This window comes from Struthio camelus, chromosome W (assembly GCF_040807025.1).
Source record: "Struthio camelus isolate bStrCam1 chromosome W, bStrCam1.hap1, whole genome shotgun sequence".
Lineage (NCBI taxonomy): Eukaryota > Metazoa > Chordata > Aves > Struthioniformes > Struthionidae > Struthio > Struthio camelus.
Window position 1 is genome coordinate 49,098,191 of NC_090981.1, and position 17,109 is coordinate 49,115,299.

Here is a 17,109-nt window from a genome sequence, read left to right on the forward strand (position 1 = left end):
AGAGAGGAGTTTACAACTGCAGTAGAGTAAACCATGCTTAATAAATTATTTATTTCTTAATAAACGAATACTTTAAAATCAGGTCCCTTAAGAATGATTAACAAGCATATAAGGGAAACAGCTATAGCAATCTATGCCTTTGCATGACAGCATCTCATCCTAGAGAAACGAGAATAGCACCAGCTTTTTCTTGCATGCTGAAACTAGCATTCTCCACCTACCCATAAACTTTGACCAATGTACAAGCAAAATAAAAGCCGCATTAACTCGTATTGCTTTGTTACCTCCCTGAGCTAAGCAACACCACAGGCACCCTGACAACCCTGCAGAGATCAAGAGATGCCCAATAACCTCCTCCCAGAAGGAGCTGTGGGGAAAAGGCTCTGGAGAGAGGGGACCGGTAGAGTGGTGAGGGATCAGTGTCCTCTTCAGCAGACTGCAGATCACCACCTGCTCTGATCTGTTATCATACAGTGAAGACACAATAAGCACTGTTACTAGAAGTGTCCCCAGCATCTCCATAAAGCTTGTACAGCCTGTGCTGAGCTCCATGCCAAGGTATCAAAGCTCTGCTGCTCAAATCTGCCTGAAAGAACCGGCCTTCTCTGCCTGAGAAGGACTTTCAGATGAATGTGAAAGACAAGTTTCAGGTGTGGAAGTAGACCAATAAAGGTGATGAAAAGCTTTGTCTTCTGCAAAGGAGACTAGCTGCTTCTACGGCTAAGGCCATCTTGCCTGCCTGGTCACCACCAGTTTGGTTAGAACACACAATTTCCCAGTTCCTTTTTTCTCATGGGCTTATGCCAACCTCAAATCAGTTCAGAGGCTTGCTTGGACTTCTGCAGCAAAGACATGGGTGATTCTTCTTTCCCAAGAAAGCTGTTTAGCCTGACCCAAAGATTGACAAGCTGTCTCTTGTTTACTTTGTGAAAACAGTTTGCAGACAGCATCAAGAATTAATGTGGGAATGGCTGGCTCTGCTTATGCCAGTAACTCATTAAAAAGTGTGAAACACATTTGTTGTTTGGCATCACTTCCTTTAGTTACTCTGTAACACAAAGTTCTCTGTGGGAATAAAAGCTATGAAAGATGGCACATGCCAGGAAACTTTAACTGAACCACAGAAATTAGGCTTGGAAGGGATCTGAAGGTATCAAGTAGTCCTTCCTCCTGCCCCAAAACGGGATAGGTAAAGTGGCTCAAGTCAGCCTGCTTGTGATTGACAGCGTACCATGCAGGCACATTAGAAGTGTATACTGACATTCTTCCAAAAGGCTTCATACAAGATTTGGGCAACTGGGTACACTGAAATACTTTCTTAAAAAAGGAAGATACCAAAGAGAATGGAACCAGTTCCAAGGAAAACCCAAACAGGAACTAACAATTACCATAAAATGCTGAACATCATCTGAGGCAGGCAATTTTTACAAATTATTTCTGTTGCAAGTATGAGAAGTGAAATGGCAAAAGATTAAAACTGAGTCACAGTTATGGACAACTAAACAAACTAGAAGATGAAATGATATGTCCAGAACTTACATTTTAATTTTATGAACTGAAACCAATTAACTTTAAATAATAATAGGCAGCGGAGAACCTAATGATGTAAACAGCTAAACCTTCACTTCTGCATCAGATGTGGAGTCTTTTCAGGGAAACACAAGGCTGCAGCTCACTTTCTAAACAACAAAGCACAGCTCTCCATTATGCAAAGATGCTCATGAAGCTTGAAGTACATATACCGTTAATTTATTTTAATAAAACAGATTTCAACCTATTAATTCACTTGACGACAGTGAAGTAATTGGAAAAAAGTTCCTCTCCTTGCTTGATGTCTCTGAGAGTAACAAGCACTACACACCTCAGGTGGCTGCAGAAAAAAAGAAAAGCAAAACATGGGAAAGTGAACAATTCCATTTCATTTTTAATTTCTTAAATTCTTCATAGCAAGGAGCTAAAACAATGGCTCCATCTAGATTACTTTTGAGGGTAACACATATAAGACAGGCCAGGGAGCCTGTGAAAATGATGTTGAAATACAGATAGTAAATACAAATAAAAATGGTATCATTACCCCCACCCCCCACAGCATAGCACATGTGTGTATGGGCAAATAATGCTTCTACTCACACAGCTATTCAGAAATGAAATGGATCAGTCAAGACAGGGGAAAAAGATACTAATACACATAGGACAAGAAGCTACAGCAAGGCTAACAGAGCAGAAACCATTCTTCTAAACATGCCTACCCACAGGTGCTGGTTGGCTGAACCCACTCTTAGGCAAACAACATCCAGAAAGACAACTCTGAACTGAAACCAGTCTCGTGCTGTAACGTACAGTAAGGGGTGACTTCTCCATAAACCATGCTAAAATTGGTGGCTGGCAAATAGTTTTCTTATTACCAATTTAGGAATCCCTTCGCTAAACCCTCTTCAAGTTTCATGAATAAATGAACATGTCCTAAAGCTGGAAGATGTGATCTAGGGAGGAAGGGAGAGTCCTCTGATGACACTGGATGTGAAAGTGAAGAATAGCATCACCCCAGACAGTCCCCACTGTTCAGAAATGCAGTGCTCTCCCATTTTGAAAAAAAATCAAACAAAAAGATTAGCAAGCGCTGCAATCCCTTTTATAAGAGAGAAAAGGATTTATAAATTAGATTACCAAAGTTATTAGAACTGTAAATATAAATATCAAAACGAACAGCTAGAAGTGAAGGGGATCATTTGGCTTTTGGTTGGACACTGGGAGAACTGATGATCTGTTTCCTGGACAGATTCCAAGGACGAAAGCAAAATTTCCCCTTTCTGAAATAGGCCCATAGCTTAGGTACGCTACCTTTGCACACTTCAAGTGTAGCATCCGGGCTTCCTGCAAGTTCAGTCCTAGTTCCTCTTTTATTGGCTTTTGTTCATTTATCTGTAGCTTACAAATGCATATTCCCATATTTAACCTTGCCTCAACAAAGTCTAAGGTTAATTAGAAAAGCTATTTTTTTCCAATACGCACCATAACTCTCTCCAACCAAATTTCAGAGTTTTAAAATAGCTACAGATTTACATTAAAAGCCTAGATGATCTGCTCTAAAATCCTTATACATCTTCTAAATGAAGTGAACTGTTTGGTCCCTGAGGCAGCAAGTGGACCAGAAGAGTAGCTTCCTTGGTGTATTAAATTGTGGATCAACATTAAAACTTACATCTTCACAGCTTGAAAGTTACTCTTAACTGCATCCCAGTGCAGGGGCACTCACTTCCAGACAGCTCCATTCAAATATTCATCCAATTGTCACTTTTCTCACATTTCGAAAAAGAAAAAAAAAATCTGACAGAGCTTTCCAAAAGTTTTGCAAATGTTTCACTTGTCTCAATACAAATCCCTTTTAAGTTTCTCCCTGTAAATCCATCGGCTTATTCCTCACAGGCTCCTTAAGCAGAAGACACGGAGAAGAGGAGGGTGAGAACCCTAAATCTCAACTATCTTAGAAGGACTTTGATTGGTTAAGGGTTACTATTTCCATTTGAAATATATACTGAAAAATATCATTACTGTAATACTAGCAAAACATAAGTAGTGATTTATGTGATTCACAAATCACACCATAGTGCAACCATGGCTTGTAAGACTGTGCCTTCAGAGCCATGCTGATGCCATTTGTGAAGATGCAGAAAAAAGGAACAATAAGAAATGACAGTCTTGTAATTTGCTTAAAATGTGTCTATTCAAAGAGCTAACGCTTTTCCTTATAGATACACACTTTCAGGTAAATCATCTTTATATGGAGTAGCCTTCCTCTTCAACCATGTTGGTTTTCACATATAGGATACTTTTTATCACACAGATCTATGAAGGCTTTGATTCACTGCTAACCTCTGTATGGCATGGCTGTAGACGATGTTTGGAAGATACTGTTTCAGTTCTACTGGAAAAGATCCTGGCACGTCAAACTCCTGATAACAGACATTGGCTGCTTTGTCTAGAAATAAGAAAAAAAAGGCTCTGTGATATCGAGATGCTTAAATAGGGTTTAGAGATGCATAAAAATATCAAATGTACTGCTGCAAAAGTAGCACCTGCTTCATCAGACCTGAAAACTATGCTGTAGTTACTTGTAAGTTTGTTTGTAAGTTAAAAAGAACTAGTTATCCTGGTGTCAATTTTCATGGCAGCAAAAGGTGTCATAAAGATAGCCAGAGAGCAAAGCACCATCTATCTAGCAGGTACAGGGGAGTTTTCTTTACAAGGACTTTGGACCTAGAAGAAACAGTTATGTGGGAGAGAGCTTTGTCTCCGCGCCTGTCAGTACCCGGTTCAGTATTTCAGCCGTCTTCCTTGATGCTATTTCAAGGCAGGATATTATGAGTGTAACCCAGGCTCTGCAAGCCGCTTACAGGCTAGGTTTGGTAGCCATTAAGCTTTCAGAATTTCACAGCCAAACCCATGAGCCAGTTGTTAGTCCCCCAAACTCAGGACCAACACATTTTGTGAGGAGGAAGAAATAGTTCCTCTCTTCATGTCCCACAGCTATGCTATAACAACAGTTTCCTAGACTTTGGGTGGACCTTGTTTATTTCTTAAGGAAGCCTAAAAAGTATTATTAAACAGTCAAACAGCAGTTTTGCCCCCCACCATCAGTTTCTGACTCTCCATCTCACTCCCAAAGTAATTTATACCCATAAAGTCAAACTCAAGTCTGAGAAATCTACCTGGTAACTTACCATGTGAGCAGTTGTTCACGTACTGTCCCACGGCCAGTGGGTTTTGCAGGGCAGCCGTGAGCCAGCTCACATCACTCATTTGAAATGGACCGAGTTGGTCTCTCCTACTGCAAGACCTAGAATGAACCACAGCATTAAATTGAAACACTGTTCCTTCACTTGACCGGTGATCTGTACTTCTGCCCGTAGAAACAGCCATGGTAGCTGGGTAAAGTTACAGCTGTCCAACCCACTTGGTGGATACAATAATTCTTGAAAAAAAACCTTGATAATACTTTAAAAAATACACTAAAGTCTCCTATCAGTGTGTGGCTTCTCTCTGACTCTAGTGGAGGAGCCAGCATGAAAATGCCATGTACAACACCAGAAATCTATATCACACATTACAATTACAGAACAGTCAACAAATCTTCTTCAATTCTAGAGGTGCGAAGGCTCACTGCGACGCCAATTGCAAACTCATTCCCAGAGTTCAAACCGGGTACAAGTAGGCCCTTATTACCCTTTTTGCTTTTTATTCATAAGATTTTAGTTGTTACATTTGCACACTACACAGAAGTTGCTACAGATTACATTTCAATGGGAGTTAGAGCAGTCAAGTACATGTCAGCCTTGGGCTTGCTGTGAAAGCTTACTGCTCGTATATTATGTGCTGTTTATCTGGAGACCAGTGCCAGAGTTGCCAGATTCACCCTTTAGGTGCTGGCAAGTCCATACAGAGGCTGTTTTTTAAATCCACCAAGCAGACTTGATTAAAAAGCTCAGGAATATTTTGAAAATGGTATGCCACATCCTGCTCCTATTAAAACTTTTTTTTTTTTTCTTTAAACAAGAGACAGTGTCTGTACATTGGTTTTCATCAAGAGCCATCTTGTCTTTACAGATGGAGACACACAGAAATGGGTGATACTCACAGAGATACATCTTGATTTAGAGTTAGACAGCAAGGTACAGAGATAATTAGTACCACCTTTTAAAATGCCAGTTCAGTGACATTCCCATTTCTTTTGACAACTCACCTGTACACTGCTCTGGATAGTCCTTTATCATTCCCATCAATAAGAACACCATCTATGCACCTAAAAATAAAGGGATTGCCAAGGGACTGGAAAAAGATGGGTTCATACTTTCTGTATACTGTACCTGTTGCAAGACAGATATGAATATTTCAGAAGAAAAGAAGTTAAACTGTCAGAATCGGTTTACCCAAAGGAGACAGAGTGACAGGTAAGAGAAAACTCTTTTTGCTTCATTATTACTACCGTGTGAGAGAACGCTTTGAAAAGTGCACACACAGCAAAGATCCCCCACTCCCCTCCTCCCGCTCCAAATCAGAGGTTTTGGCTGATACAAGAGAGGGAAAATGCCAAAATGAGGAGGAGAACAGGCAAATCATTTCAGCAGAATGTGCCCCAAGTATCTGGACAGGATTTAACCTGGCCTGGCCTGGGTTCAAAGCGCAGACTGAACAAGTGAGGCTTGCAATTTCTCATGGTATTGTAGTCCAGCATCCCTCACACCTATTATATCTTCAGCAGCCCTCTGCAGGAAACCGGGCTTGAAATCTTGCAAAGAGCTAGGTGGAGAAGGTCCTCCTGGCAGGCTGCACCAGCTGCCAAACAGCAGGCAGGACAGCACAGACCTGTTATCCCCACAGCATCCAGCCCTGCAGTTTCTTTCCTACCCCTGGAAAAGGAAGGCATTTCAGCAGCTCATCCTCTTGTTATGATGGATTTTCTGGCAGGAATGATACGCTCTCAGTGAGTCTATACTCACCTCTAGTGCGTCCAAAGAGGCCTGCAGCGTTACAAGTTATTTCCCTGTTAGTTGATATTTGCTCAGTTTACAAGTCAAAGCTAACGGCCAGACACTCCTACTGAGGCATGGCAAAACATGTTCTGCCACCTAACTTCTCAGACTCATCCTAACCCTGTCCCGCTGGCATAAGCTACAGGGACCACGTATGGGGGATGATTCTGTTGACAGAATGAAATGGAAACAAATCCAAAGCCTTTCAATGGAGCTGTACCAGCTCGGCCATGCTGACAAAATTACAAATCTGTTTAAGCAATGTAAGCAAATATAGTTCCAAGAAATAGGGAGAAGGAATAGAGAAGTGTTGATCTGCCAAATATGCTTCAGGGAGGAGAGTTTCACTGAATAAGGGTTTTACTTTCATTCTCTAATCCATATTTCTGTGCTTTGAAAAAAATCCATAGTCTGTCTGCTGATCTGTGTGGAGACCTCAAAACCCCAGTTTTGCAAACACTTCTCCAAAAGAGAAATCCCAAAGAATCAATCTGTTTTCTTCATCTGTGTGAAATCACTCCTGTGTGCTTGTGTTTAAGGAATCTGGATCAATTTTCAATCAGCTAAAAATCAGACCTTGAGCATTTAAAGGTTTTTAAAAAACAAAACAATCTCCCCCCCCCCCAACAGAATATTGCTTTCCTTATTTTGAAAATAACTCTAGTCAGTTTATACACAGAAATATTCATCATAACTTGTGATTTTGTTAAGGAATGACAAAAATAAAACCTGTAAAGTAAAAATTGGTGCTGAACTTTGGCACTACAATTAGAGAGTTGGAAAACGCATCTATCTTATTCAGAAATAAGAATAATATTTCATTACCAGGATACATAGACACAACGGTCCCTTTTGGCACAAAACCTTTGGTAACAAAGACTCCCGTTCCAGCAGAAACCAGTGAACTTCGGTCTCGAGTAATACTGAACCCTAGCGTATTAAACAGAACCTCCTCCGGACTAAACAGACGTTGACTCTGATGGTTACATGAATTTACAGTCGATCTCTCCAGCTCAACAGTCAGTAGTAGTTCCAGATATTTACATTTAATTTCCGGAAGTATGGCCAAGATGTGGGTTTGTCTACTAAAGTCATTTATGAACAGAGCTTTAAATACTTTCAGTAGTGTTGCAAAGACATCTTCATCAGTGATAATTTTGTCTTGGGAGCTTTCTGGAACATATCGGATGGTCCTGTTAAAAAAAAAAAAAAAAAAAAAAAGATTACAGTTTTCCTAAAAGACATATGAGAGAGAGATTTTACAGGAGCAAAGAAAAAGTTATCTGCATGCTTGCTTTAAGGAAATCAAAACTGTAAAGAAGCTTGTTTCATACCTTTCCACCTACGAAACCACCATCTGATGTATTTACACCAACAGTTAAGTTGGTTAAACACCACCGAGATCTTACTGACGCTTTTATCAAACATTCGTTACACTCTCAGTGAGACGTAGGAATAATTTTTATACTGATTAGGAGCTCCTTAACTTATACTACTTATTACGATGTTCTTCTGATTTAAGTTCAAGTAAGAACTATTTTTGCCTTTAAAAAGGGACCAGACATGTCATTTTTTTGGAAAAAAAAAAATCCATCTGGCTACTTCCAGCATCGATTTTAATATTAAATACTAATTTAAATTATTCTTTTTTTTAACGCAAAGGGACGCAGAGGACTGAAAGAGCTTCTCAAGGAAACTAAGCCCCTGTGTAAAATTAGACAGACCGCGTTGCTGCGGCCCCTCCAGTGACTTCAGAAAACCCCCCAGGAATCAACTCGGGCTCCTCGACGGCCGGGGGGTCCCAGCAACCGCCCGCGCACCGCGGCCGCGCCTCGCACCGCGCGGAGAGCAGACGCGACGCGACGCGGCCGCTCCGCCCCCGCTGCCCGCGCAGGGCCTCCGCCGCCGCGGGGGGCTGCGCCGCGGCCCGGGCGGCCGCCGCCTCACCTGCGCTTGCGGCGGAGGTTGAGCGCGACCCAGGGCACGAAGCGGTACTTGTAGGAGTCCCAGCGCCGCCGCAGGGCGCGCAGCAGGGCGCGCAGCATGGCGCAGCTCGGCCACCGCCGCCGCCGCCCCGGCCCGGCCCGGCCCGAGCAGCCCGCGGCTCGCAGGCAGCCGCGCCGGGGGTGGCGGCCGCGGCCTCCCGCCCTGGCCCGGCCCCGGCCCCGGCCCCGGCCCCGGCCCCTTTCCTCAGGGACGCGCTCAGCTGGCGCCTGCGCGGCGGCGCCGGGTAGCAGCAGGCAGCGCCCGCGGCGCAAGATGGCGGCAGCGCCGCGCTGCCCGGGGTTGGCGGCGGCGGCGGCCCGCTGAGCGCCGCGGGCGAGCGAGCGCTGGGGCGGAGGAGGCGGCCGGGCCTTGCTGGAGCTGCGGGCCGGCGCCAGCAGAGGGCGCGAGCAGCCAGCCGCCGTTTCCGCCCTCGCTGTCTCGCCCGGGAGCGCGGCAGGCGGAGGCGGCCGGCGGGTGGGGTGCTGGAAAGAGCCTGCGGACGGCCCCGTCCGGCTGAGCGTCGCTCACCCCGTACCCACTACGGCCATTGCCCTAAGCACGTGGAGGTTCAGCTTTCTAAGACTCGCTTGGTGCTCTTAGAGCAAGGTACTTCATTCGGCCACAGGCCCCCAAATTACTCTTCACTTGGACGGTTGTAATCTTGGTCCGCTTAGGAGCGACAAGAACCAAAGAATCGAACAATCGCTCCCTCAGCGCAGTCGTATTTACAGCACAAGCCCTGGCACTAGGGAACAGTAGCACTGAATAGTATTTCATCAGGATGGAAAGTCAGGGTTGTTAGATGGAAAACAGAGATTTGAGACTTCTTGTCTCCCTGTCACATTGGAAGCAGCCCTACATCAACCTGCAAATTGGTTTAGAGCAGCCCTTGGTAGACTCTCCCCACTACCTCTCCAACGGAAATACTGAAGTTCATCCTTCCTGTAGGCAGCAATAGATTAGCATACTTAAATTTGTTTTAAAGTCAAAATCCTCTTTCCACAAGGCTAACTTCAGGCATGGGTTCCACAGCACAGAATTGCACAGAATTACAATAGAAAGAACATGATAGCAGTGGTATAGGTACTAGGCAATGCCTTATTTATTTATACTTCCATGTAGCCACACAGAGTAAACACACAGCTGTACTTCCACTGTGCATCATTTTAAAGGCACAAGGTCCATCTTCAGTTCCTCGGAAAAGGTGTAAATGCACAAGATATTTTTCCTAGAGTGACAGATAAAAATGCATTGCTTGAATTATGGATAAAATAAGTAGGATGACATCCTTACAGAATGAGAGGGTAGAGAAACAAATTAAGGGAAAACCAAGTCCAGTACAAGTTGCACAGTCAATGAAGTCTTGCATTCTGCAGATGTGTGAGCTTCTTAATGTCTGAGTTCAGTAAAATATGAAAGCCTTTCCACTCCATTTCCCCCCCCCCCCAAAATCCCAGACAGATTACATGCTTTTTCTATAATTGAGGTGCTCCTAGTAATTTTCTTCTTTTCTTTCCCTTACACTTAAGGATTTGAACTCACATTGCAACAACAGGAATTTCTTTTGGGGGAGGTGTAGGAGGCAAACTGATTCAGTTTCCCTTCTTTACTAAGGTATCTACTTTCATAAAACTTGTATATTTGAACATCAAAATGAAGTCAAAAGTTACTGGAAAAACAAGACATGACAGCATACATCTATCTTTCTTAGGAAACCAGTTTAAAAATTAATAATGAGGAGCTGGTGTTTGAGAAATGGTTTGGAGGTGAATAGAGAAAGTAAACCTTAAATCACTGTTGAGGTTTATTCTCCCATATCTGGATCTGAACTTTTGCCAAGGGTTCAAGATTTTGAGAGGCAGTCCCACCAAAGCAGTAAGGCAAGCAGGAAGATTCACTTCTAGTCTGAACCTCAGAAGCATTTATAAATTCCTTCTTGATTAACTTCATAGTCATTTTAATTCTATCCTTGGTCTTGCACATCTTTTCCAAGAAGGGGAGCTGAACAACGATGTACAAACTGAACTGATTCAGGGAAAAATAAAAGGAAACAGTCCTAGGCTGGGTGACAGTGCTTTTCCGCCATCTTCTGGACTTTCTTGGTAATGGCATGGAAAAAAGGTCTCAATTTACAACCGAAATTCTAAAATGTTGCAGCTATGTACTAAAGTTTTAATGAGAAAACAACATGCCCTTATGCACAGGATATGCAAGAGAACAGTGTATTGTGGCTCTTAAAAGAGAGACTGTCACATTCGTGATTCAGCTCAGGAAGGAACACTAACAGTTAGAGAAAATTTAATTAGGGAAATACAGTCTCTTAGAAAGACAGACAGTCGTCTCTTAGAAGGAAAAACAGTCAGGGCAGAATAACCACGGACACGAGTTAACCTCTCAGAAGATATAAAAAGGAAATACACGATCCTCACGACATTCCAATGAGCTCTGAAAGCAGAAGTGAAAGCTCTGAAAAGCTCTGTCTCTGAAAGCACTGTCAAACTACAACCGCCAGATAGAACATGGAATGTGAAGTTATTCTCACCACTGATCTCCAAAAGAGCACAACTTGAACTATCTGCCTGTAGAACAGAGCATTCCCTCTGCAAATTAAGGCATTTAGTTCCCCAAGTGCGAGTCTGATATTTACTGCCAACTGCAGGGAACAGGCAATCTCTGTCTTTCCCTGCTCCCAAAAAGGAGATACTGTAACAGCCAACAAGCAACATTCTAACTACCACAGTATAATACAATTCAGGTATTCTACAGTAAATTAAATGAAGGTAAATATCTTATTTGAATCATCTTTTATTTAACCCTTGTCATGTATTTTTCCTAAATTCCTGCTAAAATATTTTTCAGCTTTTAAAAATTGGATATTAGAGCTTAATTGAAGATTGCTGCTGCCAAGTTTTACTGCCGAACTGACACAGGAATCTGTATTAACAGAAAATCACATGAGTAATGGAGCATATAAAGAGACTGTTCTTCAAAATGTGGAATTCAGTAGTCACAAAACAGACCACAGAATGCTTAAGCTTATTTTTCAACTTTAAAATGTCAAAAAAAAATAAGGAAAAACAAAACAGCTAAAAGAAGCCCTACTTTTGCTATACGTTTCAGATTACCTGAATATGAGAAAGTTTTGTTGTGATTGCTATTTAAATCGGAATCACTTCACTGAAAACCATAAAATAGCAGATTAGCCTCCAAGACATACCTTAACAGCTCCAGAACTCATCTAAACCAAATCCACTCACCTGACTTGGCAATGAATAACTAAATTTCTGTAGCAATGCAAAGCTTAGTCATTTAACGTTTAATCTAAAGACACAAGCAAAATGAGGTTCACAGAGAATTATCCTACAAGAAGTTCCTACCTTTATTATCAGTTTAAAAAGGTCTTTTTTAGTCTTTGTTGCAACCCTTCATCTCAGCTATCTTAGCTATACTAATAAAGAAATACGTCAGCCTATATTCATATGGGTCGTTTCATATCAGAAACTAAATCTTACTATATGAAGTGTTGCACATGAGATGCGTTTAAAAACAATGAAGCGTACCAGAAATATTTTATTCACATTGGTAAACTGAAAATATTTACATTACAAACAAAAAACAAAATTTGTTCAAAAACTTTTATTTACTATAAAGACAAAAAACACCAAAATAGGTACAAATTATACTATATAAAATTGGTTCAATGGGGTAAAAACTTTTAATTAAAATATCTTGATATATTTAAAATAACAAAGGATACAATGAAGCCAAATTTCTTAACCCAGAGATTTCTGTAAAATTTGCTTGCACAGTAAGGTGCTAATAGAAGTTAGCCCTTAAGCCCTGGAAGTCTTAGGAATCAGTCACATAGCAAATATAATTTCATTGTGAAAGTGAACTTTGGTAGAAGAAACTCTATAGGACACCTGAGGTAGTAGAAACTGGAATAAACAGCAGTAGACGTTATTTACAACTTAAGTACCAAATAACATTAAGAACAAAAAATAATTACACAATACAATTTTCAGTCCAGCTTTGATCCAAAGAAAATAAGAATATTACATCACATCTGCATTTTAAAAACACCACAATTACCAGCAAGCTGAGGGAAACGCAAACAAACTCAAACAAAATGCATTTGGACATCTAGAGGCAGTTTGAGTTTGAAATGTGGTAGGCATGGTGATCTACAAAGTAATACTGATTAGCTGAGGTTCATCAGTTTATACAGTTTACATTTCTGCCAGAAACAGTATTAATCTGACAATTGATCTTCCAGTACATGAATTGGCAAGAGTGCATCCTTTAAAGCTTGCACATAAGAAAGACTTGGAAACAATCTTATTAGAATGAGAAATTCTAAAGTGGTCAAAAAAAAGTCAAGTACAAAACAGTTAGAGCTACCAAACTTCACATTTCGGTATTATCTTTTTAACTCTTCAAAGTTTGCCAATCTTCCAAAACAAAGGAATGTAAAATTTCCAAAAGAAATACACATTCACCACTAATGACACTGCTTTTTATTAGTATGAGCACTATCATTCATGTAAACTTATCTTTAAGATGTTTTACTTCCAATTTATATTGTACATTTTTAATGTACTATAGCTTATTTAGCTTGTCCTGAGTCTTTGAAAATAACCAATTCTATTTCAGTCCAACAATTCAACTGGCTTCTGAAGAGTTAAAACATGAACAGTATTTTTTTTTTGTAAATGGATTAAACACAATCAGTACTTGATTTTAAAAGATCCCCCCTCTTAAAAAGCAAAAGAAAAGCTGCCATTTTCCTTCAGAATTACATGCATCAGAATCTAAATATCTGCCTTTAAAATCATTTAAAAAACCTTTTTATTTAAAAAATACACCTGTTAAAAACATGAGTTTGCATGACAGGTGAAACTTAATTTCACATTTTACTTTACCTTGCTTCTCAAGTCCAAGTTTATTTCTTGTTAAAAATAAATACCTTTCTTATGGTAATATTTTTAACATTTTCAAATTAAATGATCACTAATGGCTACAGTAAATAGATGATGTACAACAGAAGGAAAACAGCAGGCAAAATTCGTTATCAGTGGAGAACATTGCCTCAATTTTGTTGCACAAAGAATGAGATATACTCATAGCTGGCACCTGGCCTCACTGAAGTACAGGAGAGAGTCTCCCATAAACTTTAGTGGGAGCTGGGTTTGGGTCCTTTAACATGGAACTTATCTACATACTTTGCCAGAAGAAACTGCTATATGAAAAGAAGGCTCAACAACATTTAACATGATTCAGACTAAGTTGTTTTATGCATAACAAACTTAAGTTTTTCTGTGTGTGTGTGTGTGTGGTTTTTTTTTTGTTTGTTTGTTTTTTTGTTTTTTTAAAAATAACCTGTACTAGCAGAGCTTGAAACACTGACCTGAAGGTGGCTTCTTATTTAATTCCAGATTTCAAGCAAACCTTTTTTAAAACTTGTGTCAGCAAGATGTTCAGTGGCACAGTTTGCACCTTGTTATAAAGGTTATTTAATTTTAAAAGATCATCTTTCCCTGAACATTAAAAATACAATGAAAATACAAACCTTAATTTCAAAAGAAATTACATGGCCAGCAGTAAATGCACAGTGAACCACAACAGCCTCCTCTTACTTTAATGAAGGCAAAATGTTTTTAAAGTATCTATCAATGCTTTAATTTGTTACACAAAAAAACTTACTTTTTATAATCAAAAGAGACAGATACAGAACTTTCTTTTAACCAGTGCTGAAAACTGATTGTAATTGCAGAACCCTCTGCTTATATGATGTGAAATGGAACAGTGATTGCTATATTAAAATAGATCCTGAGCCCCTCAGCTGCTAATATTGCTGAAAAAGTGCTCCAAATAAAATATATCACTTATCTGCTAAGTAATCTTGCAGATTTAAAGAAACCAAGAGCCAGATGTTTGAAAAGGCACAGTTTACATTTTTCTGCTCAAGTTGTAAAATGTTGCATACAGAGCTTAGGTAAAGATCTCGATTTGTCAATCACATACTTAGGTAGGGTGCTCCACTGGCCTTAAGTCCTTGATGTATCATTAAGGCCAGCAGAATAATACAAGCTGCTGTGCTTAAGGGCACTGCAAGACAGGTATTGTATATTCAGTAGCATTTTCTTCAGTATATCAGACTTTTACATAATTAGCTACCATGTAGTACGGAAGACTGGGTGTTTCAGCAGCTCCCTTGATGGGGGTCTGTCCTGAGGTTGAAGTTCTAAACACCGAAGAGTCACATCCCTTAAACCAGGAGACAGATGTGAAGGGATTGATGGAGCAGTAGTTGCACTAGCAATCTGAACAAATGGAAAATAGGTTTTAGAAGTCAGTACTTCTTTAAAAAAAAAAAAAAAAACCTCAAAATAAGCCTCAACAAGCTGATAGTTTTCAGCTGACCTCAATTACACTATGAGCTTTTATCCACGTAGGATATTTCCTACTGCAGCTTCTCCGCAGATTACATTATTGCTTCCATTTTACAAAATTTACTTTTTGGGTCTTAAGTTCCCTTTATGCCTCTTTCCTCAGTAACATATGCTCTCTCCTGCTTTTCATGGTCTCCGTCTCTCTCCTTGTACTTTTCTGAAACTTTTCTTCCTGCAGCATTCTGCTGTAAACATCTGCTGAGCAGACCACAAGAAATACTGTTATGCCATTATGCCACACTTAGGGGTATTCTTTAGTCTACTACTTGACATCAGTGTTAAGTGGCATAATGCAAGCAAGCATTGAGATACATTAAGCTAATAGATATTATGCTACAGTATGTCGAGCTCTGTTTGCTCTCTTTCATTGTCTTCATTTTATTTCTGCTACCACCACAAAGTGCAATCTTTCTCAGATGGAAGCAGCTCATTCTCTAAATTGATTTTGTTTTTCTCCATATCAAATTAAGATGATGATGCTTTATTGGGAACATTAGGCTGACACAACCAGATTCACACAGACACAGAATAGAGACACTTAAATCTCTTATTCTATACTGAATTAAAACATTTCAATATTGCTGTGCTATATCTGCTTTTTGGAAGTATTTTCTTCATTAATGCCTTACTGTTCAACTAGATCTTTAAAAGCAAATTACCTAATTGATTTTATTAAGAAACATGAATGCCAAAACCAGGTGAAAATACAAAAATACATTTTTTATGTGGCATGTCATAATGGTAAACCTCTTACAGCAAAATCTGAATGCTAAATATCAGATTTCACCAAAGGACATTCCCCATTAAGAAGCATGAATATGCATATAAACACTTTATGGCAATTGGAAACAACAGATCATTTCTCTTATGCTCCCGTATTTTACAGGGCTGTTCAGAGTCAGTATCAACTTCATTCCTATCTTTTTTTTTTTTTTTTTTTTGCTTGTTACATTACGTATTCGTATCTTAGAAAGCCTTTTCTGGAAATTACTATTGGCAGCTATTTTTTTCCATAAGCAAATATTGTGTTTGTTATCAGTACTGATTTTGTTCTAACAGCTCCAGTATAAAGATAGGGCAATTGTAACAATCTCTGCTCGCAAAACTTTCTGAAATTTACATTGCTATATATGAAATTAAGAATAACATCAGTGTCTTCTGTAGTATATTCGTAGCAACAAAGTACCTCACCTTAAATATCAGCGCAAGATGATTGGAGTGTTTCTCTGCATTCCAGGGAGGTTTAGCACAAGCCATTTCTATAACAACACAGCCAACACTCCACACATCACAGCTCCTACCATACTGCTGACCTCTCAGAACCTGAACAGACAAGACAAGTCAAAGCTCAGGTTAACCATTTCCAAATCTCCAGATACTGAAAAAATCAGAGCTAACTACTTGCATTTCAAGCGCATTTCAATTAACATTCTGGGATAACAGAGTGACTAGTGATGTAAATGCTGGTAAGATTTATCTCTCTCTGCTGTAAAGTAGAGAGCCAGCAAAATAAAGGGCCAGATCAAGGGACAAAGCAAAGTATCTTGCAATTGTTACCTTTTGACCAAGTTGTCATTTGTGCTTTAGTAACAATACTTATGATGTATCTCATAACAAGCTACTTAGAACACCTGGATAAGTAAGAAATGGAAGTGTTTTTAATGCTGTGTTTGTATCTCTCCCATTGTTTAGGGCAAGTACTTATAAAATACATTTGAAACATTTACAGCAGTTTCTTCTGTTTGGCTGTTTAAATTAGTGTAGAGTTCAAATAAACTTTTTCATGCAACTTCCAAAACTGCTTTCTTACCTCTGGTGCCATAAATGCAATAGTTCCCAACAACTGTCCCTGAAACTCCCCAGCACCAGTTCCTTTCGATGCCAGCCTGGCTGCAGCTCCAAAATCAGCAATTCTTAATCTATGACCTGTGCTGTCAATTAGCAAATTGGCACCTGTCAACAGCATAATAAAAAAAACCTGCTAGTTGGCTTTCTATCAAAGGCAAAAGAAAGAACACACAACCACCCTCCCTCCATTTCAAAACTGTAAATAGTTTGATATTCCCCACCACTGGTAGCAAGAAAATCTAGAAACCAGGGACAAAATCTAATAATAGGCCACTTTTCTGTTATGCCTGAAC

The 17,109-nt window shown here is 40.0% G+C and overlaps 2 protein-coding genes across 5 annotated transcripts in view; both read right to left on the minus strand.

The window, feature by feature from the left end:
* Positions 1-1,527: 1,527 nt before the first annotated feature.
* Positions 1,528-8,652, minus strand: LOC104146906 (SET domain-containing protein 9). The gene is made up of 6 exons (XM_068924374.1): positions 8,478-8,652; positions 7,356-7,723; positions 5,741-5,864; positions 4,722-4,837; positions 3,874-3,979; positions 1,528-1,870 (listed from the first exon to the last, which is right to left on the minus strand). The coding sequence occupies exons 1-6, from the start codon at positions 8,573-8,575 to the stop codon at positions 1,783-1,785; spliced, it is 900 nt and encodes a 299-aa protein (XP_068780475.1). The 5' UTR covers positions 8,576-8,652; the 3' UTR covers positions 1,528-1,782.
* A 3,485-nt stretch (positions 8,653-12,137) lies between these two features.
* LOC104146859 (mitogen-activated protein kinase kinase kinase 1) overlaps positions 12,138-17,109 on the minus strand; it is a 107,813-nt gene continuing 102,841 nt past the window's right edge. For all 4 annotated transcript variants that reach the window (XM_068924376.1, XM_009679109.2, XM_068924375.1 and 1 more), the window contains 3 exons: positions 16,779-16,921; positions 16,160-16,291; positions 12,138-14,839 (listed from right to left, as the gene is read on the minus strand). In XM_068924376.1, the coding sequence (XP_068780477.1) occupies positions 14,690-14,839; positions 16,160-16,291; positions 16,779-16,921 (425 nt within the window). In that variant the 3' untranslated portion in view covers positions 12,138-14,689. The remainder of the gene's footprint in view (positions 14,840-16,159; positions 16,292-16,778; positions 16,922-17,109) is intronic.

What these genes read in the sequence shown, in the direction of transcription:
- LOC104146906 (XM_068924374.1), bottom strand. Translation starts at nt 8,575, where the DNA reads ATGCTGCGCGCCCTGCTGCGCGCCCTGCGGCGGCGCTGGGACTCCTAC. An exon ending in CTATCCAGAGCAGTGTACAG is followed by an intron (nt 4,838 to 5,740) that starts GTGAGTTGTCAA and finishes GGTTCATTCTAG; the next exon opens with GTCTTGCAGTAGGAGAGACC. An exon ending in CGTGAACAACTGCTCACATG is followed by an intron (nt 3,980 to 4,721) that starts GTAAGTTACCAG and finishes TCTTATTTCTAG; the next exon opens with ACAAAGCAGCCAATGTCTGT.